General features: G+C 35.8%; 3 protein-coding genes across 11 annotated transcripts; 2 read left to right on the top strand and 1 right to left on the bottom strand.

Annotated features, from left to right (window-relative positions):
* Positions 1–5,398: 5,398 nt before the first annotated feature.
* On the top strand, positions 5,399–12,820 carry LOC147408988 (protein DA1-related 1-like). Its single transcript, XM_086424512.1, has 12 exons — positions 5,399–5,717; positions 6,883–7,024; positions 7,344–7,428; positions 8,545–8,701; positions 9,874–9,994; positions 10,154–10,237; positions 11,137–11,256; positions 11,393–11,605; positions 11,725–11,787; positions 11,869–11,987; positions 12,103–12,161; positions 12,253–12,820. Exons 2-12 carry the CDS (start codon positions 6,923–6,925, stop codon positions 12,570–12,572), a joined length of 1,443 nt encoding a protein of 480 aa, XP_086280638.1. The 5' UTR covers positions 5,399–5,717; positions 6,883–6,922; the 3' UTR covers positions 12,573–12,820.
* An 830-nt stretch (positions 12,821–13,650) lies between these two features.
* LOC147408987 (Tetratricopeptide repeat (TPR)-like superfamily protein) lies at positions 13,651–18,040 on the top strand. 9 transcript variants are annotated; one of them, XM_086424498.1, is made up of 4 exons: positions 13,651–17,181; positions 17,294–17,351; positions 17,447–17,556; positions 17,743–18,040. In XM_086424498.1, exon 1 carries the CDS (start codon positions 14,581–14,583, stop codon positions 16,540–16,542), a length of 1,962 nt encoding a protein of 653 aa, XP_086280624.1. In that variant the 5' UTR covers positions 13,651–14,580; the 3' UTR covers positions 16,543–17,181; positions 17,294–17,351; positions 17,447–17,556; positions 17,743–18,040. The 9 variants fall into 9 exon arrangements, with proteins under 9 accessions (XP_086280624.1, XP_086280606.1, XP_086280628.1 ...); XM_086424480.1 differs by lacking the exon at positions 17,294–17,351; XM_086424502.1 differs by lacking the exon at positions 17,294–17,351 and having other exon boundaries at positions 17,739–18,040.
* Positions 18,041–20,806: 2,766 nt separating this feature from the next.
* LOC147408986 (lysM domain receptor-like kinase 4) lies at positions 20,807–22,998 on the bottom strand. Its single transcript, XM_086459052.1, has one exon. It carries the CDS (start codon positions 22,950–22,952, stop codon positions 21,039–21,041), a length of 1,914 nt encoding a protein of 637 aa, XP_086315178.1. The 5' UTR covers positions 22,953–22,998; the 3' UTR covers positions 20,807–21,038.

Raw genomic sequence — 22,998 nt, 5'->3', positions numbered from 1 at the left:
AATTTCACAAAATAAAAATAAAAAATTAAAAACTTAAAAAATTAAAAAATTAAAAAAAAAATACTTAAATTTTATTTAAGCCAAGGTCAATCTTGGAATTGAGTCTTATGATAGAATTTTTATTTCTAAGAATGCAATTTTTTCTTATTTTTTTATCTTGTAAATTCAAATTTGAATGGCGAGACCTTAACATTCATTTACCCAACAAAAGTGTCGGACCGACGATCCCTTTGCAAGGGAAGAGCTAGGATCGACAAATTATTTTTCCACCTCTATTATTAGTTGGATTAGCATATAAATCCTTATCAAGTTTTAAAAGTTCTGATGAGAGGGTAAGTGCCCCCATTTCCCCCACTGTAAATTCGTCACTACCCCTTCGGATACTTAAGAATGTTGATAATGATAAGCAAGATCAATATTTCCTAAAGATCAATGGTCTATGATTTCACTCTAATTAAGTACTAAAAATAATATCCAAAATTAGGTAACTTTGTATTTAATGGAGCACCTTTTCTAGTGTGGTGGGTCTCTTTCTATTAACTTTCTCTTTATGATAAATTTGAGGGTCCAATTCAAAATCAAGGGGCAATGAATGAAGAGACCCAAGAATTTATAAGTGAAGAGACAAGGCAATGAGTTTCCCATACGAGACTAAACTCAATGGTTTAACATAGTCTTCTCCCACAATTTTCTTTCTACTTAATCAATCACTCTAATTTTTTCAATACATATAAAACAATGCGATTGATTCATTAGCTTAACATAGTTTTTGTTCTGTCACAATCGAGTTAAGAGTCAAGAGACGACAAAGTTCTCCCACTTGTATTTCAAGATAACACGGGTCATAGATGGACAAACTATCATATTTCTTACCCCCAACAAAAAGCAAATGAATTGAAAAAAAATTCAAAAGTACTATAATTGATGGAAAGGAGGGTGCAAAAGGTGTGGAAGGGTAAGGGTGGGGCAAGGAATATGTAGAAGGAAACAAAAAAGAGAAAAAAGAAAACAACAAGGTCGGCTGAGTGCTTGTGTTTCGTTTTATTTACCATTACTAATCTCTTTATGCATCCACTTGAAAAAGAATGGCGGAGAATAAACACCAAGTCCTCAACTTATGAAATCTACCTTTATCTCAAGTAAGAATATAACAAAAAGGTGTTTAGGACTGAAATGACCATCCCCACCTTAATTGGAATGCCAAAATGAGTCATCATCTACCTTAAAATTGAATGTTTCAAGGACAAAAATGTCATATTGAGGTTCTTTGTCAACATGACCATTGAGGCTTTCTTAAGAATTTACACACATTTTCCTAGGGATACATTATTCTTGGGAATCCCTAACATCCCAACCGTAACGTTGATAGAGTGCCTCAACTCTTGATCCAAAATACATGCCACTTACTCAATTTTTTTTAAAATTTAAAGTCAGCTTATGCTAGGGTTCTGTATGTCTGTAAAGAATTGTTTTTTTTCTTAAATAAAATAACATTTTCTAATAAAGGTTTTCTTTCGAAAAGTTTTATCTTGTGTTTTGTGGGGTTTTTTATGGATGGAAAATGATGGATTTCCTGCAGTGGACACTGTGTTCGACACTGAGTTGGACTGTCCAACCGTTGATTTTTAACTTGTATTTCAAAGAAAACAAATCATGGATATCTATGCACCGCCAAATCATGGATACCTTTTTTTTTCACAAAAAGGTTTCGTTATTTGCACGACTATTTTAAAGACAAACTGAAAATAGAAGTGGATCAGCCATGAATACTGATTGTAAAATAAAAGTTTTTTTTATGCACAAGTTTCATTGGAATATGAATGTATTTCTTAGAGATCAAATTCATTTAAGAACCCCTAGGAAATATTCTCCCATCTCAACCGTTACTTTGATGGAGATCCTCATATGTAGTTTGAGACTGATATTTTCCTAAAATTAAGTCATGGATGATTTTTTAATACATAGCGAGATGTCATCCCCAAATTTTTTAAAGGTGTACTTAACAATGAAATTAAATATGGTGTGGGTACAGATACCCTTTTATTTTTTAATAATTAAATTTTTTTCTTCAAGGAAGCTATTTGATTTATGTTTTTTTTTTTTTACTATAAGTGAGAAAGCTGTTTGAAGGGTGATCAAAAAAGAAATTGAAGGGTGGTTAATTTTGTATCACTATTGCAGTGATTAAATTGATGCAATGGAGTGATTTTTTTGCTCACAATGCTGAAAGCGAATTTGCTCACAACCCAACAGCAATTTAACATGTGGTATAAATGATGTAAGTAATAAGAAAGAAGATTTCTCTCTTTGCCTGCACATCCTCCTAAAAAGGGTCATTGTACCTGCATGGATTATTGCATTGACAATCTAACGTGACAAGATTCTAGATTAAATGACAAACTCATATTAAAATTAAAATTAAAGAAAAAAAAGAATTTTTTGAGTTTGATCCAAGGAGTTGAAATTGGATGGTTGACAAGCATTCGAATTTTAAAGTAAAATTCACCCTTGAAAAATAACTTAATTTTCGTTTTAAAATTCATAGAATTCCGTCCTCTAACAACTTGTTGATCCAATCAGCAAGTTTGGTTCTACTTTCCATTGTCGGTAGGAGAGAGAAATTTTGCCTCTTCTTGGTTAAGTTATTTGCACCACATATTTGGCTCTTTGTGGCAATGTTTGGCTCTCTTTAAGGCCTCCAAACGCTCTCCTATCAATCTATATATATATCAGATTTTTTTATTGTCTATATTGTATTTTGATGTGTTACATATAATTTTATTAATTAATATGTGTTGGGAGATGTTTGTGGGGCAACATAAGCTATGGACAATATTTCTTGCATTGATTCAACACTTTTTATGTTGCAATATGACAAAAGAATATTTTTTTTAAAAGCTTTGGCAGGTCACACGTACCATCCAACTGCACATGACATCAATTAAATATACCATTTTATGTGAAGGGGCATATAACAACTCAAAAGTGTGACTTGGGGAGCATACCATCTCAACTAACCTTTGGTGGATATATAACAAAAGGATACAAAATGCATTTTTCACAAATATATTTGTCTTTAGGAACTTTTAATGATTATAACTTTCCTTAAATTAATTTGCAAGAAAAAAATTATTCAATGAAAGCCTTTGGCAAGTTCTTCCAACTGATATTCATTATTAATTTTTAAATACAACAATTATGGAGATAAAATTTGTTCCAACAAAGTTCCAAGCTTCTAATGGCATCTTTTCCTTAGAGGAAACAAAACCGGAATTACATATTACTTCGCCTAAACATCATTTTAGACATATTTCACCTTAGTAAAATCTTGGGAGGACTTTATTTTTCAATGTGATTTTCTCTGCAACTATGTGATAGTCATAGACATGTTTCCTTGAGATACAAGTAAAAACCATCTATGGTTGTGTGCACTCCTCCACGTCATAAATGTGAGAATCATAGTAAATCCTAATGTCACCCTAGGATTATTCTTCACCTTATGAAAAAAAATATTGATATTGTAAATGTTCCTTGTAAGTAAAAAAACTTGACTTATAGCATTATCTCTATAGGGACAAGCAATAAAATCTTATTGGTACATATTTCATATAAATAATTCGTAATAAATGGAGCACAGGCTAACATTGGGGGGGGGGGGGGGGGGACATCAACTAACATGGATGAGTGCTAGAATCATATATGCTTTTCATCGAGATACAAGTGAGATCTCGATGAAAGCATCTATTATTTTGTGCGCACCAATGTCCCTCACTTCAGCATTATTCTTAAAATTTACAACTAATTATATAAAAACAAAAATTAATCATATTTCACTATAGGCTAACATTGGGGGGGGGGGGGGGGGGGGGACATCAACTAACATGGATGAGTGCTAGAATCATATATGCTTTTCATCGAGATACAAGTGAGATCTCGATGAAAGCATCTATTATTTTGTGCGCACCAATGTCCCTCACTTCAGCATTATTCTTAAAATTTACAACTAATTATATAAAAACAAAAATTAATCATATTTCACTATAGGATATCTTCAATATTATGTTGCCACCTGTCATTTTACAATTGGTTAAACATTTTATAACACCCAAAAAGTAGTTACAGCAGAAGTTTACCGCCAGATGATAAATTTTACAGGTTTTGCTACTTTCTAAGGACACCGGTCCAAGGTGGTTGCCCAATCGAGAATAATTTTTTGCTATCGCATTGTCATTGCCGACAAAAAAGAAATGTATTTCAACAACAATGCCACATCAAGAGAGGATACATCACGTGATAAGAAACTCCTAACACGGCGCATTTAAAATTGTTAGTGGTCTCATCTGTGTCTACGTGGCAGATACTTTGTTGGTATATAGTCCTTTCGAAGCTGCATAGGAACAGCGAAGATTTTTTCTCGTGGAAGAAAAACCTTAGTGTACAGTCCTTTTGCTACTTTCTACTTTTTTCCATTTTTTTTTTTCGCCTTGGCGTTTTGTTCAAAAAATCAGATTTATTTCTAAATTTCTGAACAACCAATGATAAGATGCACTTTTATTACCGAGATATCTAAATGGGTCCTCAAATTGTTTCCCTGTCTTGGTTTTTTTTAGGAGAGCTGCTATTGGCAACCCAACTATTACTTACTATACCCCATTAAAAAATTATATAAACATGATCAAGAAAAGTAAAAGATAGGTGTCAATGGAAAGATTTCTCTCTTTTTAGTTAGATTTCTATTTTTTGGATTTAGAATTTTATTTAAACCTTATTATAACTGTAAAAAATTATTGAAAATGTTTGAACAAGTGTAATGTTGATTTTATAATTTAAGTCAAAAAGTTTGTAGTGTTTGGAGAGTATGATCAATTATGAGAGCTGTTATTGCCATGTCAATTTTTATTAATGTCACACCAATTTCAAGGTAAATCACTCAAGAAATGTACACAGTTGGTGTGGGAATAGTAACCCTCTCAATAATTTAAGAAGTTTGGGTGTCATAAGTATGAGTTGGCGTGCCAATAGCAGCTCTTTTTGTTTTTTTTTTTTTTTTTCTGTTAAGTGGGTTAGGAATCTTACCAAACAGTCGTTCTTTGGTTGCTTCCACATTTGTCCTTTGATGTTGCTAAGTGGATTTGCTTCTGTGTTTTTGTTCAGAATATTAGATTCTTTGTACATGTTAGTCTGTATGAGAAGAGAGAATGATACAGACATCCATGATATAGACTCTCAGACTGTAAGATTGAAAGTAATTCATTCTTTCACTCTTTATTCGACTTTTACAGAGAACGATTTTTTGGGTTTTTTTCTGGTAAAAAGGTTAAGGACCCCACATGTAAAATTTGCCTAAAAAATCATAGAAAATGTAGAATACCCATATGGGTTTGATGCCTTTTCTCTAATATTTTTTTGGGTTTAAAGGAAAAACAAAAGGCTGCAAGTTTTCTATTTCCTTCTTTTGACCTGGAAGTTTGCGTAGATTTCAAGTACTCTTGAAATCAATTATCTTGATTTTAGTTCATTTTGCATAAATCTGTAAAAAAAAGTGATATTGGGTTTTTTTTCCTAAACGTTTCTGCTACGGCAGATTCTTCTCCGGATTGAAAAGGATATGAAGGGTCTGATTGAGAATTAATTTACTGTAAGATCGTATCAGGACTTCTGTTTGATCTGGGTCTGTTCTGCTTCAAGCGTATTTTCAGATTCTCTATCTGTTTGAGGTGAGTTAAGACACCATGATTTGATTTCTTTCTGCTTTATTATATCAAGTCCTATTTAATTAATGAATTAAATTGACATGCTGAGTTTGAAGATTATGTTTTCTGGAGGATTTCTTATATCAATTTTACCTTGTCACACAATCTATTGCGATCTTGATGTTGTTAAACATCTTTCACGATTCTACATATCTTTGGGTGTTTTAATTTGCTTTATTTATTTATTTATTTATTATAAATATGTTTGAATTGGATGTGGATACCATTGTTGAAATTGAAGGTCTGCATGTAATCCATCCGAAGTCCACCTGATTTAATCGTACAGACATATCCTGCATAACATGCGCATTTGATGCTAACGCCAGTCCCCATCCAACTTAGCTGCCCGGCGCTACTATTGGCATAACCACCGATACACCATAGGTTGGCCAATCCACTCATCGGGTTGGGCCTTGTTCAGACCAGAATTGACTGGTTCTTGGCCAACCTTATATGATTTCTTCTTATTATAAACTTCTCTTGAGGTTGCCGATACATTGATTGAATAAACGATATTATTGCAATTTATATAGTTCAATTTGGAAGTCACCTTTGAACATCTATGGAGTTCAGATTGGAAACCAACAATTATGTTTTCTAACGTTTTCGAGAAGTTAACTATAATTACCATCCTCCTCACAAATTCTTACTTTCCGACTATTTCATTCATCAAAACAGTTACTGAAACATATCTTGTAAATGAGATTAAAGAAATTAGTTTCCAAATAATTGTGGGCACTCTCCAGCAAAAAGGGTCAAAAAGAACATTTTCAGTACTACTCAAATTTTATTGGTGGGTGTTGAGTAATTATAAATTTGTAATAAATAAATAAATAAAAAGTAACAAAGGATTAGAGAGGGGACTTCCAAATGTTTAATAAAACAGTTATTGAAACATATGCTTTTGCATTCTTAGTTTTATTTTCTTTATTTTCATATATTTTGTGTTTCTGAAGAACTTCAGATGAAATTTTTTCATGAACTATAGAGTTCTGTTGTGTTATATATTTATACTTACCTTAAACATGTAAGTTGTCACTTGCAGGAAGATCAAATATCTTAGGTAGCTGTGAGACCTTTGCTTTTGTATTTGATGTTTCTCCTTCTTAAATGGATAATATATGTGCAGGCAAAATTTTGTCAGACCATGAGCAGATAGCTTCCACATTATGGGTTGGCTGAACAAAATTTTCAAAGGTTCCAGCCATAAAATTTCAGAAGGGCAATATCATGGGAAGATTGGAGATGATAGAGTTTGGGATGAACCTAAGGTAATTCAGTTATTGCATCTTGTCGGGATTCTGTTTTATCTCTCATGCTTGACTTACGTGGTCAAAGCATTCTGTTTCCTCACATTTAGCTGGAAAGCAGGGCTTAGTTTATAGTTTTAGAGTTAATTGATGAATACAAGATGCTATCGAGTCTGACAAGGATAGGTTCCCGATTTAGATTATATTCTTGATCCTCATTATCTCCCATGAACATATCATAGCCTTGGTTAGATGATGGGTTTGTGATTTTTAAATGTTAAGTTGCTTCTTTCATGTTAGTGCTTTTCTAACTTTATTTTGTGGAGGAAATTGAATACAGGATGCATTGCTTGAGTATGAAGATATAGATCGAGCTATTGCAATTTCTCTTTCAGAAGAAGATAAAAAAGGGAAAACTGTGATCGGTGAGTAATATGGCTATTGTGTGCGATTGTGAATGCTCTTGGCATTCTTTGATTACATAACCATATCCTTATCACATTTCGAATTATGTATCACTTACATCTTTTAAACTAAGAACCTATTTGTAGTTTTGTACTTCTAATATGTTTCACTTCTCCTTTATTTTTAAGTTTGCTATTACATTCACATGCCCTCCATGGTGGTGACACTACGAGTTCTTTACAACAAGATGGGTTCTTAATACTTCAAAGTTTTATTGCATACTGCCCCATTAATAAACCAAGAGTGAAAATTGATGCCAACTTGAGGATGTGGAACCAAAAGTAATTGAGGGAATCTCATAACAAATCACTAGACATGTTATTTTATAATGTTGGCATGTCTTCCACATCCTATTTACGAGTTAGAGTTGTGTTTTGTGTGTTTGTCTGATTCCTTAATCACTCAGATGGATTTTAATTTCCTGTTCATTCGTATATCAATTTTTTCATTAAAAGGCATTCGACAGAATTTCATTATCATGTCTTGCAATTAGTTATGGAAATTCTTTTCTCCATGTTGAATTTTTTGAATATATATGCTTTATTGTCTAGATACAAAGATACATTTAAAATTTTCAAAGACAAGCAACCCTTTCATAATGAAAAAACAAGTGTTGCCATGACAGGAGATTGATTCTTTTGCTTTTCTGTTCTTCTTGAAGCTCGAATGAAACATTTCTTCAGTCTAGTAAAATTTGATCAGTATGTTCAAGGTTCATTTGGGTTTCTTTTTAACCAATAGATAGATTATTGAGAGAGACAAATGCAATAGTTGTTGAAGCATACCTACTTTTGTTCGGTCTTGTTCCCTAGCTTCTCCACATCAATGAAATTTTTATTTGATCATTCCCTTTCTGTTAGTTGATGGACTACTGTTATTGGGTGTTTCTTTAAGGACTGTGTGGTGAACGTTGAATGACTTGGTCAATCTAGTATTGAGTATTTTCAGCTTTTATTCATTAGTTATCTTTCTTTAGTGCATCATAATGGTAGTACCAAAAGATGATTTTAAGTTAACAAATCTCATATTGCTAATGCATTTATATGCTTCCTAAGATCACCTTTTTTATTTTGTAGATAATGTATCTCATTTAGAGGAAGATGAACAACTTGCGCGAGCTCTGCAGGACAGTTTGAACATGGAGTGTGAGCCTCCTCCTCCTCCTCCTCCTCCTGATTATGAACATAGCAATTTTTACCCACCTATGCCATTCCTCTTTCCACCAGCAATCAGGTACTAACTGGTCTTCTTGTCAACTCTGTTCTTGCTTCGGCTTTGTGCATTTTTTATATTTCATGCTTAGATTCATATTACAACTAACACCATCAGAATGCAAAATGAGTTTGTAAACAAATAGAGTTTTATAAATATACAAGGTACACCACAAGCACCTCCCTTATTTAAACAATTGACCTAATCGTTAGTCGATCTTGGCACATTGGAGAGCGAAATGTTCAAGGAAGATAATAAGTCCTTAATCACTTTTGATGATATGAAAGATTCCCAAGTGCCTCTCTCCTTTTTGAATACTCAACATATACCGCTACTATAACATCACCTACTACAACAATCCCCCCCCCCTTCTTCAATTTTTTTTTTCTTTGAAGAAGATCTAATACGTTGGTCTTATTGGAATCTCATACTGTACACGCAAATATGTATGCATAATTCTCCACTTGAAACCCTTAAAACACCCCGGACTCCAAATGGGTCTGAATTTCCAAATGAGCGATTGTTAAAATTGAGTGCGACTTCATTGTCCTTAGGTGGGTTCCAGTCTACATGAATCCCAATTCAAAAGGTAGAAGATGAGGCTATTGATCTCTAGTCTCAAACCATGTCACTAAAATTAATGCCCTAAAATTTTTTAGACAAAAGAACCCAAAAAGAAATCTTAACTTGAATTCCATCTGTGATAAAATTTTGACTTGTGAACTTGTCCTCAAAGATCCTTCCAATCCTTTTCTCGCAATACCCTAGAGGATTGCATGTAAGGAGCTCTTCAAAGTGTGGAGTAGGCTTCTAACAGGTGCCACATTGCAATGGGAAATCAAATCAAAGCATCAAATGGGAGAATCTAAAGGCCTAAAAGTATGGGATAATGGTGTCGAATCCTAACTGAAAGTATTGCAAGGAATGAGAAACATTCATGTTCAATTTGGTGTTGTAGGCTCTTATGGGATTTGAGCTCCATAGGCATGGAAATTGACACTTCTGTGGGTTATTTCTCAATTGGACATCCACTAATCTGATACAAAATAGAGGACTTCCTTTTGGTATTGTATGCATACTTGCCTGTCGTCTTAGAAGTATTGAATATCTCATTTTATGTTAATTTTCTTTTCCTGGTGCATTTGTACATGTTCCACATGAAATCTGACTTGGTTATTTGAAAATTTGTGTAGGATTTGTGCTGGTTGCAATACCGAAATTGGTCATGGACGATTTTTGAGTTGCATGGATGCAGTTTGGCATCCAGATTGTTTTCGTTGCCATGCTTGTGGTCACCCCATTTCTGATCATGAGGTTTAAAAACTAGCTCCTACGCACTGTCACGTTAAATTGGAATTACCAAACACGGTTCTTTAATTTTTAGCCGATTCTTTCATTGCATTATGGTCTTTGTGCTAGAGTAGAAACATCTTGTTATTGGTATATACATTGACATATTTATTTTTTCTGTAGTTCTCAGTGTCTGGGAATCATCCTTATCACAAATTTTGTTACAAGGAGCGTTATCATCCAAAATGTGATGTTTGCAGGAATTATGTAAGTTTTTATCCTCTGTTAAGACAGTATTCTTGGGTTTCAATACAATAAAAGTTATTTCTATTTCCTTTGTTTTACCAATATCTGATATGAACATTAATAATTTAATATTTCCTTTAGTTACTATATTATATGTTGTGTAGTTTCTATTTACAGAATGATGGATAGTTACAAAGTTTTTTAATGAATGAATGCTTACTGAATAATCGACATTAATAGTTTTGAATAGGGCGTGATTACTCTTTCTGACTCCTGGACTGATTTTAACCTGCATGAGGTGGTCACTAACATGGGGCACTAAAAAGGAGTCGAAAGCATGAGGCCTGCACCTCTTTTGAAGCGTCAGTTGATTAGTCTGATGCTTTACAAGTTTTACCACCTCTTTACTATGCTTCGTGTATTTTGGGAGGTGCCATACCTAGGCATAAATTTCGAATTCTAGTTTAAAATAGTGATGTATGTTGTCTCAAAGCCTGCCTTGACATCATATATTTTAAAAAATATTCAAACTGAAGTGTGCATTTTTTAATATTTGGTACTTATTTTCAGTCCTGCCATGGAACTGTTTTTATAGAGATTCCAACAAGTGCTCATTTGAATATAGGGCAAATCCTTTTTGGAACCAAAAGAATTGCCCCTCCCATGAGCATTATGGGACTTCTCGGCAGATAAGTCTTATGCTTCACAAGCTTTTACACCTTTTAAATGATGCTCCAGCATTCTGGGGATGTCCGATACCTAGGCATTAGCCTCAAGTGCCTTTTAACAAGCTAGTGCACGTTGTCTTAATGCCTCCTCTGACATCTTAATATTTCAAAATGAAATGTGCATTATTTTGTTTGTTTCTTTGGATATTTAGTACTCACTGTCAGCCCTTCCATGGAACCTTTTCCATACAGATTCCAACAAATGCCGCTGGTCTTATTGAATATAGGGCACATCCGTTTTGGAACCAAAAGTACTGTCCGTCCCATGAGCATGATGGAACTCCTCGGTGCTGTAGCTGTGAACGGATGGAAGTATGTGTTAAATACTGTATTTCCAAATGATGCCCTCTTCAATTTTGCCAAGCAACATGCACACCCACACCCACACAATCAATATATGTATAGCTTAGAAATGCTAATAAAGTAAATTCTACTCTATTATCTGCAGCCAAGAGACACCCAATACATCTCCCTTGATGATGGTCGGAAGCTCTGTCTGGAGTGTCTGGACTCATCAATCATGGATACTAACGAATGCCAACCACTTTACCTTGATATAAAAGACTTCTATGAAGGTTTAAACATGAAGGTTGAACAGCAAGTTCCATTACTCTTGGTAGAGAGAACAGCACTAAATGAAGCCATGGAGGGAGAAAAGAATGTAAGGACGATGTGTTTAACACATCAAATTTCAGCTACAAAGCAAGGCTTCCCCCCTCTACACACACATGAACTATTACTTAATTATTTAGTTCTGAAATTGGTATTTGATGTGGGCAGGGTATTCATCACATGCCTGAGACTAGAGGGCTCTGCCTCTCAGAGGAACAGACAGTCAGCAGTGTAAGGATTCGTCTGTATTGTTACGCGGATAGAATCTGTGTAATGGGTAGAACGCTGAGTTTTCTTTTTTTCCCATATCAGATTTTAAGGAGGCCACGGATTGGAGCCGGAAACAAAGCCGTTGACATGGTAACGGAGCCATATAGACTGACCCGTCGTTGCGAGGTGACTGCCATTCTCATTTTGTATGGCCTTCCTAGGTATTGTTTCTCTTCTTCCTTCTCGTTCGTATTTTTAACTTTCAGTATCAGATCCCATAGTTTTGGCGCATGAGTAAACTTCTTGATATACAACCAAGAATCTCTCTGCATACAGATTGCTGACTGGGTCGATCCTAGCTCATGAGTTGATGCATGCATGGTTGCGGCTCAAAGGTGCTACCATGGGCATTTGGTTTCATATTATGATTACGTGTCCTTGCTAGTTTTCTTATGATACTAAAGTTTGGTTTTGGCGGTTTGACAGGTTATAGAACTCTTAGTCCAGATGTTGAAGAAGGCATCTGCCAGGTTTTAGCTCACATGTGGCTGGATTCAGAGATCATGTCAGGTTCTGGTAGTAATGTTGCTTCAACTTCATCGTCCTCTTCTGCCTCCACATCTTCAAAGAAGGGTCCACGGTCTCAATTTGAGAGGAAGCTCGGAGAGTTTTTCAAACACCAGATTGAATCTGATACTTCACCAGCATATGGAGATGGGTTTAGAAATGGTAATAGGGCAGTGCTTAAGTATGGGCTTCGGCGAACTCTTGACCATATTCAGTTGACGAATAGCTTTCCATACTGAAGTCTGGAGACAAAGACCCTGGCTGGTCCTTTTTTTTTTTTTCTCTTCCACAGATAAAAAGCACAGCTCTATTGTATTAGAGCATAGGGTTGCAGGCATATAAGAATCAAAATATCATGAGATAGCAATTAATTTCTATATTTGCTAGTTTTAGTCCTCTGTTCTCAATGTAGACCACTTATTCTATCATTGCATATCTAATTAAGACAAATTTCCATAAATTAATAAATCAGATGTTGTGATTTTCATTTTACAGTCTCATACAAACTGTTCAGTTTATCAGTTGATCATCTTTTTTATCTATATATGAGTAGTGAAAGGTGCAGTGGTATAGTATCTATTTCATTGATTATTCATTATTGTGGATGATATTTTTTCGTAAGGCATCAGAAGTTGACACGTGCCACATTGAGATTAGGAAAGATTAAAGGGCACCGAGGTTCCATACCCGAGTTCGATAAAAAAGGGTGCTCTGATAAATAAGATCTCATACCTAAGAAGGTATCGAACCTTGGATGGTCGGGTAGATAGAATTGAACACGTGACATATAGGATTGGTCAATCAAATCCCTAAAAATCATAGATGCGGGAGAGTCAAATTCGAAAGATCTCTATTTTGGGGGAAAACCCTTAAATAGAAGGAAAGAATATGAATAGAATTTGGACTAAGTACATTCCTAATAAAAAAATAACCTACTAAAACAATTTAAGATGGAATTGGAAACGGGACCATAAGGGATCTTAGGGCTCAAATCCTATATATACACGGGTAGTACATTCTAAAAGATAGTGTTCTTCTCCCTTAAAATCTCTACACTATATTTCTTTGTAGTTGAATCTGACTTGGGCATCATAGGCACACCTAAGGGCGCAAGAGAGAAAGATCACACATCGCTACCACAGATCCCAAGGTAGTGCTAGTTTTTGCATCTACAATTATCTCTAACAGCAATGATAAGATGGTGACTAATGCTGTAATTAATGAAAATCTTCCACCGTGAAATATAAATATAGTCAATAATTCTTGGTTCTCTTTCATGTACAAAACGAACGTCGTCACGTTAATTTTTCATATGGATATTGTAGAGGATAAAACCTGCAACAGATTTGAATCGAACAAGTGTCCGGATCATGACTAAGAAAAGAGCTAGGCAAAAGGGTGGAGCTCCACGAAGATGGTACCCAGATCAGCCACACAGCTTAGTTCTGCTTAGTTGTAGGACAGGCTGAGATTAGTTTCCTGCTCTGATGGCAGAGCATGTACACATAGGAAAGGTTTTTGGCGGATCCGACTTTCAAAGATTAAGAAGAAATCCCAAAAATTAGGGAACCAGATAAGGAATAAATCTATTTCGGTTACACGGAATGTTCCATGATCAAATCCTGAATTAGGAGGAATGAAAATAGGAGTTCTAATTCGCAGGAGAGTTCTATAAAAGGGTGAGAGATTGAGAAAAGAGGGGTTCTTCTCTTTCTAATCTCTGGGAAGCACAATAGAGAGCATTAAATAATCTTTTCTTCTTCTACAAATCGGAGGAGTTCTGGCAAGTACCACACCGGTGCTACCAGGCGACAGAGCACTCCCATCAGAGCTGCAGGGCAGAGTTGATGGCGATAACCCAAAATCACCTCTACAAGTGTCATTTCTTAGCAGGAGGTCTGGAATTGGATGCATTAGAGAAATGTAATTGAAGTAGAGACAAACACAAGGATTTGCAAACCAAACCATTGTGGTGAGGGTACTCTAGTAGGTGCTGAAAATGCAGTAGAGCCGTTGGACTGGTAAAAGGTGTCAATGGTACCTATTTAACCGGTACTGAACCGGATTTTGGATTCCCTATTATTATTAGAACCAATTAGAGTCTGGTCTTGTGGACCGAAACGATGGAGAACCAAAACCAATAAAACTCGAGGACCTAAACATTTCTAATCTAAAAAGAAGTTTTTTTTTTTTTTTGACATCCAACATTAAAACATACCACCAACAATTGTACAGAGCGCGCGTTCGATGTATCTGACTCGCTTTTTCTTTTTCTCTACGACTACGACGAACTCGATCAATCTTCTCGTCCAGCAAACTCGCTACTTCGCCGCCATCTCCCACACCAACCGAGTCTCCCTCTACCTCCAACGAGCCAGACTCATCGATTCCATTCGTCTCGCACTTCGATCCAACTCACCTCGCTCCCTCCTTCCACTCCTAAACGATCCTGCCCTTGACTCGTTCGTCGTCACTCATGCCCTACGAACCGCCCCCTCCCCTGACTCTGCCCTGTCCCTCCTTGAAACCATACCTAGATTCTCACATACCCAAACTACCCTCCACGCAATCGCCAAAATCCTTGCCAAGTCCCACCGAATTCCCCAACTCCAAACCCTAATCAAATCCATTAATGCTGGCGAGTTCACGAACGTTTCTCGAGTCAGTTATATGGACCTACTACGGTGGTACGCCATCACTGGGGACCTCGACTCGGCCGTCCAGGTCTGGAACGAGTACAGACTCGCCCTCCCTAACGGAAAGAAACATCCTTGTACTGAGTCTTACAACCTTATCATGAGTTTCTACGCTCAAAAGGGCAAGAATTCAGAAGCCGTACAGTTGTTCTCGCAGATGATAAACGAAGGTGCAAACCCTAATTCGCGAACTTACACTGTTCTAATCGATCATCTTGCAGGATCAGAGAAATTTGATGCTGCCCTCGAGGTTTTTAAAATATTGCCATCTATGAGAATCAAGCGAACATTGAAGCAATACTCAATTTTGGCTGAGGGATTCACCCGAATCGAGCAATTCGATGTAGTTAAGATGTTGGTTAAGGAGATGCTAAGCGATGGAATTTTTCCCGGTCATTCTATGCGATTTTTATTGAACAATGTGGAGGAAACGGAAGACCTTGTTAGGGATTTTATGCCGGATAAGAGAATTCGGACGATAGGGTTTTGTATAGATGGTACCGATGATGAAAATGATGACGAGGTTGAAGATGATGAAGTTCAGTTGAAGCCTTGGTTGGATCCTAGTGCTTTAGCAAGTGCATTGAGTGATTGGAATCCTAGTGAGGTATCTGCATTGGAGGCCGCAGGATTCGTGTGGACAACTAGGTTGGTTTGCAAGATTCTTAGGAGTTTCAAGTATGCCGAAACAGCGTGGAAATTCTTTTGTTGGGTTGCTTACCAGCCCGGGGAGTTTGCTCACGATGTTCACACAATATCAAGGATGATCACCATTTTAGCACGTGATGGACAAGTTGAATTGGTCGATCAACTCATCACCAAAGTGAAAAGAGAGGGCATTCGATTGTCCTTCAGCACCATAAGATTGATAATTGACTTTTATGGCATTTCAAAGAATGCTGATGCTGCTCTGAGGGTTTTTCGTGACATTGTATCAGTTTATGACCCCATGTCGAAATTCAATCTAATGTTGTTGTATTCTTCGCTTTTAAGAACATTGGTTAAGTGTAAGAGAGGTTTGGATGCCTTGGATTTACTTGAAGAGATGATTTTGTCTGGGATTCTCCCAGATATCCAAACATATACTGGGATGATGCAGTATTTTGCTTTAGAAGGAGATCTAAGAACTGTGCATAAGCTGTTTGGTATGGTTAGGCAGAGTGGTGTTGAACCAGATGCTTATATGTTTCAAATTCTTATCCGTGCTTACTGCAAGCGTGAGAGAGCGGCTCTTGCATTGAGGGTTTATGAAGATATGAGGAACTCAAATTTTATTCCGGATGCCTCAACAAAAGCATTGCTGGTGAAAAGTCTGTGGAAGGAAGGGAAACTGAGAGAGGCTGCGACTGTGGAAGAGAGAAGTGAGGAAATTAATGACTTGATTCCGCTTGCATTGCCCGGTCATGTATGGACTGTGAGTGCCGCTGATCTCACAAGAGTTTACAATATTTATTCCAATAGCTTCGCAACCAATGGTGGTAAGAGTCCTGATTACACTTGTGAAGCACTGTAACTGGTAAGCTTTGGTATGCATTTTGGCCTTTGTTCTGACTTTTGTTTCCAAATCTTTTGATGTATAATGGACTTATTATTTATAAAGTGGAAGAGAGGAAATTATTGAGATTTACGGGACTAAATGATCAAACAACTCTTCTAGCCAATGATCCAAACATTTTCTTAGGTAGCTTGATATTGTGGTTTAACAAGTTGTTCAAGTGAATGTTGACCGTAAATGTGGTGTGTGATATTTTTACGATTCCAGGAGCCTTTAAAACTTCTGCGAAGTTATCAAATTTGGAAATTGTTTCCAAACCCTTGCATGTGATTTTGGAGGAGATAATAATTTCTAGCTTCCTAATTCTTACACGTGCTGTTTTTAGTAACTGAGCATTGGTGCTGTTACTGATGACACCCTTTGTGACTGGCTGTCGTTTCAGTTTGTGTTCTTTGGTTCATGTGGTGACAGGCCAATGTTTTTCATCATTCCATATGGTTGCTGCCTCACGTCATGAGAGACTATGGGCCGGGCTGTTCAGCATTCCATGAGCTTGGGCCTTTGCTGTGTCGCAAGACTCAAGATGTTTGGATTTCATGATAGATTGACAAGATCTGTACCATTACACATGTTTAGGTTCTGATCTAAATGCACGAGGTACATATTTTTTTTAGTATTTTTTGTTTTTAATTTATTAGATGAAGTAATATGAGAAGATGATTAACTTAAATGACCAGAAAATACTGACATTGAACATTTTGCTTTTCAGTTCTGTGAGCTTTCCTATATAGCAGAACAAACACAATTAGTTTGGTGACATTGTTAATGTGTGATCTTTTTTTTCCATTTTCTTATTAATGGCACATGGGATTGCTATGTGAACTATGATGTCATGGCCAGTAAAGCAATTTCTTCTATACAGAGATTCAATGCAAGTGGGTTACTTAAGAATCAGAATCTGAGTCCTGCAATTGCAAATGGGTTGGGTGAGAAGGCAATGTTTGGTTCTTCACCCATTGAATGTACTCAATGGTATGCCACCAAACTTTTTTTACCAGTTTCTAAAACATATACCTCATTGCTAAAAATGCACTCTTTGGATCCAAATTCCTGTCTGATGGTTTAATTTGACAAGATGATACCCTCATGCTTGTCATCTAAGAATTCCTAACCACTTAGATTTATGGTTATAATTTTTCATCATTTGTTTGGAGGCAGGTGATGAATTCTGAATGCACATGACGGACATGGATAGATTGATAATGCCAGTCACGCAAGATAGAAAAACATCTCATTCTTTAATGCATCCAAGTAAGGCATTGTGTGTCAGCATAAGTGCTCAGTGCGGCCTAACATCTCATTCTAGATCTATTGAAGGCCATTTCACTTCTCCAGTTTCCTTCGCAGGCTTGAAGGTTTGGATTACGATGTAAATGGAGGAGCAATGTTTTTGGAACATGAATTATAGTTTGCAATTGCAGTTGAGACTTTTTTATAGAAAACCTTCCTGCAACCACTTATACTCTCTTATGTTATATCAATTGAAATTAGTGCTAATATAAAAGAACACAGTGCACTTGTGTGGGTAAGAAAGATCAAATTCGATAGCTGCCCCCTTGGTGACTTGGTAAAGTCTGATAATACTACAGACCTTGGAATCAAAACCCCATGATTCACATATAAACCAATCCATTTAATATATATATATATATATCTATATATGTGAGAAATCTAAAATTTTTCATAGAAGAGAAAGGAGAAAAGGTGACTGAGATAGCCCTCAAATAACAAGATATAAAAAAAAAAAAACATTAGTATGCCAAAAATAAAGGAAAAGAAAGTTACACGCCCGATGGGGTGTTATGAATCACAAATGGTATCCCAATTGAAAACGAAATCTTGGAAGCACATACCCTCGAAGTCCTTACTCATCTTCAACCAAAAGAAGAGTAACCTCAAAATCTCCAAAATCACCGTATGAGATGAGCTCTCTTTACTCTAGAACACTCTGTTGTTGCATTCTTTCAAGAGATCCTACGCAATGGTTGAAGGAAGGATAGTCTAAAAATAGCTCTTTCTAGAAGATAATATATTGAGGGTCTGTTTTTTACAGAAGCCAGCTCCAGCTTCAGAATCTGGCTTCTGGAAGAAGTAGAATCCCAGAGCCTGAAAAGTCACATTCAGTAGAAGCTTGTTCGTTACAGAAGCACATAAACCAGAAATTGATGTTCGTTTGACAGTTTTTTATTGCTGGATTCTTATAAAATGACCAGAATACCCTTAATGTTGATAATGCACAAAAAATTAGCAGAATACCTTAACAAATATATAATTACACAATATATATATATAATAAATTTATATTAAAAAATTATAAAAATAATTATTTTAATAAATTTATAATTTTATTGAAATTTCGATAGCATTTCCTCTTAAAAATAAATATATGATAAAGAAAATACCTGCATAATATACAATCAATATCCACATAAAGATGAAAGGTGTTTTGGTAATAAAGCAGTGATGATGAATTGCTTTTGGCCTTTGTAGTAAAAATGAAGGGTATTTTGGTAAAGATGAAGGGTATTTTGATAATTCTGTTTTATTTTTTAAGGTTAAGTTTGATTGAAAATTTGATTAAAGATGAAGGATATTTTGATAAAGATGAAGGGTATTTTGATAATTTCATTTTATTTTTAAAGGTTAAGTTTGGTTGGAAATTTAATTAAAGATGAAGGGTATTTTGGAAGATGAAAGGTATTTTTGAAGATGAAGGGTATTTTAATAATTAGTAAAGATGTAGGGTATTTTAGTAATTTCTTTTTATTTTTAAGGTTAAGTTTAGTTGGAAATTTGATTAAAAATGAAAGGTATTTTGATAATTAGTAAAAATGAAGGGCATTTTGATTATTTTATTTTATTTTTTAAGGTTAAGTTTAGTTGAAAATTTGATTAAAGATGAATGGTATTTTGGTAATTCCCTTTTATTTTTTAAGGTTAAGTTTGGTTGAAAATTTGATTAAAAATAAAGGGTATTTTGGTAAAGTCGAAGGGTATTTTGATAATTTCTTTTTGTTTTTTAAGGTAAAGTTTGGTTGAAAATTTGATTAAAAATGAAGGGTATTTTTGAAAGATGAAGGGTATTTTTGAAAATATGAAGGGTATTTTAGTTATCTCATTTCATTTTTTAAGGTTAAGTTTAGTTGAAAATTTGATTAAAGATGAAGGGTATTTTGGTAATTACACTTGAACTGTTTTATATTTTTGACTTCCAATAAAAGCCATTTGAAGAAGCCTCTCTTGGGCAACTTCTTTTAAGAGCTAATTTTGGACTTCAATTGAAATTTACGGGAGCCAAAAAAGTCCAAACGAACATCATTTATTTGGCTTTTTTGGTTTAAAAGCTAAAAAAGCAAAAAAAACTAGCTCCTGAAGCTGAAAAAAACAGGGCCTGAATCTCCAACCCTCCAAAAGTGCGAAAAGAGAAAGAGGGAAAATCCAAACCACTTGGAAACGAGATAAAAAGAATATCCAAATACCACGTGAGAAGGGACAATAAATAAGAATGTGGTTGGCAGACTCTCCATTATTCGAGCACAGGTAACAAAAGTTTTGGGTGATCCACCCTCGAGAGATCAGATTGGCCAAGGTTAGAATTCTACCCAAAGAGACAAACCATAAGAAGAAGGAAACCTTGGGTGGTATAAGAGCGGACCAAATGATGGATGGTGAGAAAGAGACCTCACACGACGGAAGCAAACAATTATAAAAGGGATTTAATAGAAAATCTCTTGTTCTTGGCCTTGAACCATTTTCTCCTGTATTGTGATGACTTTAATATCATTTGGGGAAGGCTGATGCCCTCCTTTAAGGCAGCACTGGAACAAAGTAATTTTATCTTATTTATTTTTGACTTCATCAAGAAAGAAAAAAGTCTGGGATAATGCAAGATCCATGCTCTATAATTGGTTATGTTATTCTGAAAGATATTCTAGTCAAAGTACATTAAAAAAAAGGGACCTTGATTAAGGGTGAAGAAAGATTGGTATCGTTAAAATTAAGATCTATTTAATACTTTGGAAAGATTTCTTCTTGGATTTTTTTTTTTGTTTTTTTGTTTTAGATTTTCATCCTATGAAATTACCTTGTTAAACTATTTTTTCTACTTTGCACCTTTTGATTTTGCCATCTAATGGTGCATCTCATTGGCTCTTATGTTACCTGGTTACCTACTATTTTAAAAACAAATATAAATTAAATTTCAAACCAATCCTCTGCGGATAATATGCTTTGAAGTTGTAAACGAGTTGTAAAAGGATCAAACCATAGTACATCTGTACATACATAAACCCAAATGAAAGACTATATCTAGAGCTTAGACTCAAAACCTTAAATTGGTTATAGTTCTAAGAAAGTACTAAAGAAAGAGCTGCTGAACTATAACTAAACAACCCAAAAATGTTAACATCTATCTTCCTTTCGGTTTCAATCCCATCTACAGCCGTTTTCGTTTTTCATACAGTTTTTGATATTTCCCAATTCATCGAAGTAGTTAAGGTGCTTGACAGAGTCTGCACAATTTCATCCATGCCTGGCCGACCAGATGGATCCCTCCTTAGGCAGCTCTCAATCAATCCTGCTATGAATAGAGCAAGGTCCAAAGGATAATTCCCTTGGAGAGAAGGATCTACGAAGTTCTTTAGCTTCTCTATAGGATCTTCGTCCTGAACCATGGCTGTTAAGGCCTCCAACAAATGTATTTCTCCGTCTTCAACTGCAACAGTAGCCTCTTTCCCAGTAATTAGCTCCAGCATCACAACCCCAAATGAATAAACATCAAGCTTTGGAGAGACCAATCCATTCTCCAAGTACTCGGGTGCCATGTAACCTTTTGTCCCGACTATGTGTCTTGTCAAAGCGAACTCACCTTCCTGTCCATCTGCAGACCTCGCTAGACCAAAATTAGCAATTTTAGCCCTGAAATCACTATCAAGAACTACATTACTGCTCTTTATATCTTTGTGGACATGGGGAGGATTAGTAAAGCTATGGAGATAGTGAAGTCCCATGGACACATCCAAAGCTATTTGTACCCTCTGTGTCCAGCTCAAAACCTTAGTGACACTTCTACCGTAATAGATCCAGTCGGTCAGAGATCCGTTCATTGCGTACTCGAAAACAAGATACCAATGCCCCTCGTTGAAAGAAACACCTGAAAGCTTGATCAGATTGAAATGGTTGATCTTGTTGAGCAAATTTATTTCATTTGACACATCTTTATTTGTCTTCTTAATGGCAGCAAAGTTCCCATTAATGGTACCTCGATAAACAGACCCCTTAATCAAAAACTTACTACTGAAATTCTCTGTGGCTGATTGCAATTCTTCAAATTTATATACTTTCAAGGATTGAGCAATAAAAGATAAACTCTCAAGAAACTCTTCTGATTCATCATCTGGCTTCTTAAGTGGTTTCTGATAGCTCTCAAAGCTCTCTGAGTCGATAATTGGATCAGCTTTGCTTGCTCTGTTCTTTCTTTTACGAAAGAAGACGAAGAAAACAACTATGGAGACAACCAATGCGAAAGCACCCACAGCAATTCCTATAACAATATAAACCCAAGGTTTCTTCTTTCCTCCTGATGGTGAAGGAGTTGTTGGTGGGGGAGAGGATGGTGATGGTGGTGGTGGTGGTGTTATGGTTTGAGAACTCGATGGAGGGTTCTGTAAGGGAATGAGAAGTGTCGTAAACGGATAAATGGTGCTATCTTGCTCAGAGAGCTCATTAGCTTCAAGAGTCCTCCCAGTATCTACACCAAACCTTAGACTTATAGCTGAAACATACTCACCCGAAGTGATTGGGTAACTCAATAGATACCTCACACCATCATCAGTTTGATTCTTTGTAGGACAAGCACATCTAAGAGGAACAGTAAGTCTAGTACCAGCAAATATGTTTCTAGTCAAAAATTGGTTTTGATCTTGGAGGGCTTGGCAGGTTGAGAGACCTTGGTAAGTGTCGTTTGCAATCAAAAAATAAGTATTATCGTTTTGAACCACAAAAGATGAATTTGCTTGATAGTAGTCACCTGAACAAGAACAATTGACAGGAACAATCACCTCTTTGTTTGTTTGGAAGATAAAATTCTCAGAGACTGAATTAATTTGAGAGACCTGAGATGGGTTGGTGGAAAAGAGATCAGAAATGGAAGAAATAGTGTTGTATGGGGGTTGAGATCTGAAAATGAGGTAACTTTGGCAACTTGGGTTTTGTCCATTACAGGTGTACCCAAGAGCAGATGTTGAGTTATCTGTGTTTCCACAATCTGTGGTGGCCTTTCCAACATAAGGTTGCTGGGCATTAATCAGAAAAGAGGAAGTAATGAGAGAGAAAATGAAAGAGAGGAGGATGATAGATGGGAGACTCATTTGGAGGAATGATGAAGATTTGATCTATTCTGTCTTTATGATTTTG

The sequence above is a fragment of the Akebia trifoliata genome, chromosome 2, assembly GCF_017979445.1.
Source record: "Akebia trifoliata isolate Shusen 1 chromosome 2, ASM1797944v1, whole genome shotgun sequence".
In the NCBI taxonomy this organism is placed as follows: Eukaryota; Viridiplantae; Streptophyta; class Magnoliopsida; order Ranunculales; family Lardizabalaceae; genus Akebia; species Akebia trifoliata.
Note: the sequence above shows the minus strand (reverse complement) of the source record. Positions and strands in the feature narration are given on the sequence as shown.

Excerpts from the sequence above, each read along its gene's own strand:
- LOC147408988 (XM_086424512.1), top strand. The coding sequence starts at position 6,923 with ATGGGTTGGCTGAACAAAATTTTCAAAGGTTCCAGCCATAAAATTTCA. Across the intron at positions 7,025-7,343 it reads GAGTTTGGGATGAACCTAAG|GATGCATTGCTTGAGTATGA; the intron begins GTAATTCAGTTA and ends AATTGAATACAG. Across the intron at positions 10,238-11,136 it reads GTGATGTTTGCAGGAATTAT|ATTCCAACAAATGCCGCTGG; the intron begins GTAAGTTTTTAT and ends TTTTCCATACAG.
- LOC147408987 (XM_086424480.1), top strand. The coding sequence starts at position 14,581 with ATGTATCTGACTCGCTTTTTCTTTTTCTCTACGACTACGACGAACTCG.
- LOC147408986 (XM_086459052.1), bottom strand. The coding sequence starts at position 22,952 with ATGAGTCTCCCATCTATCATCCTCCTCTCTTTCATTTTCTCTCTCATT.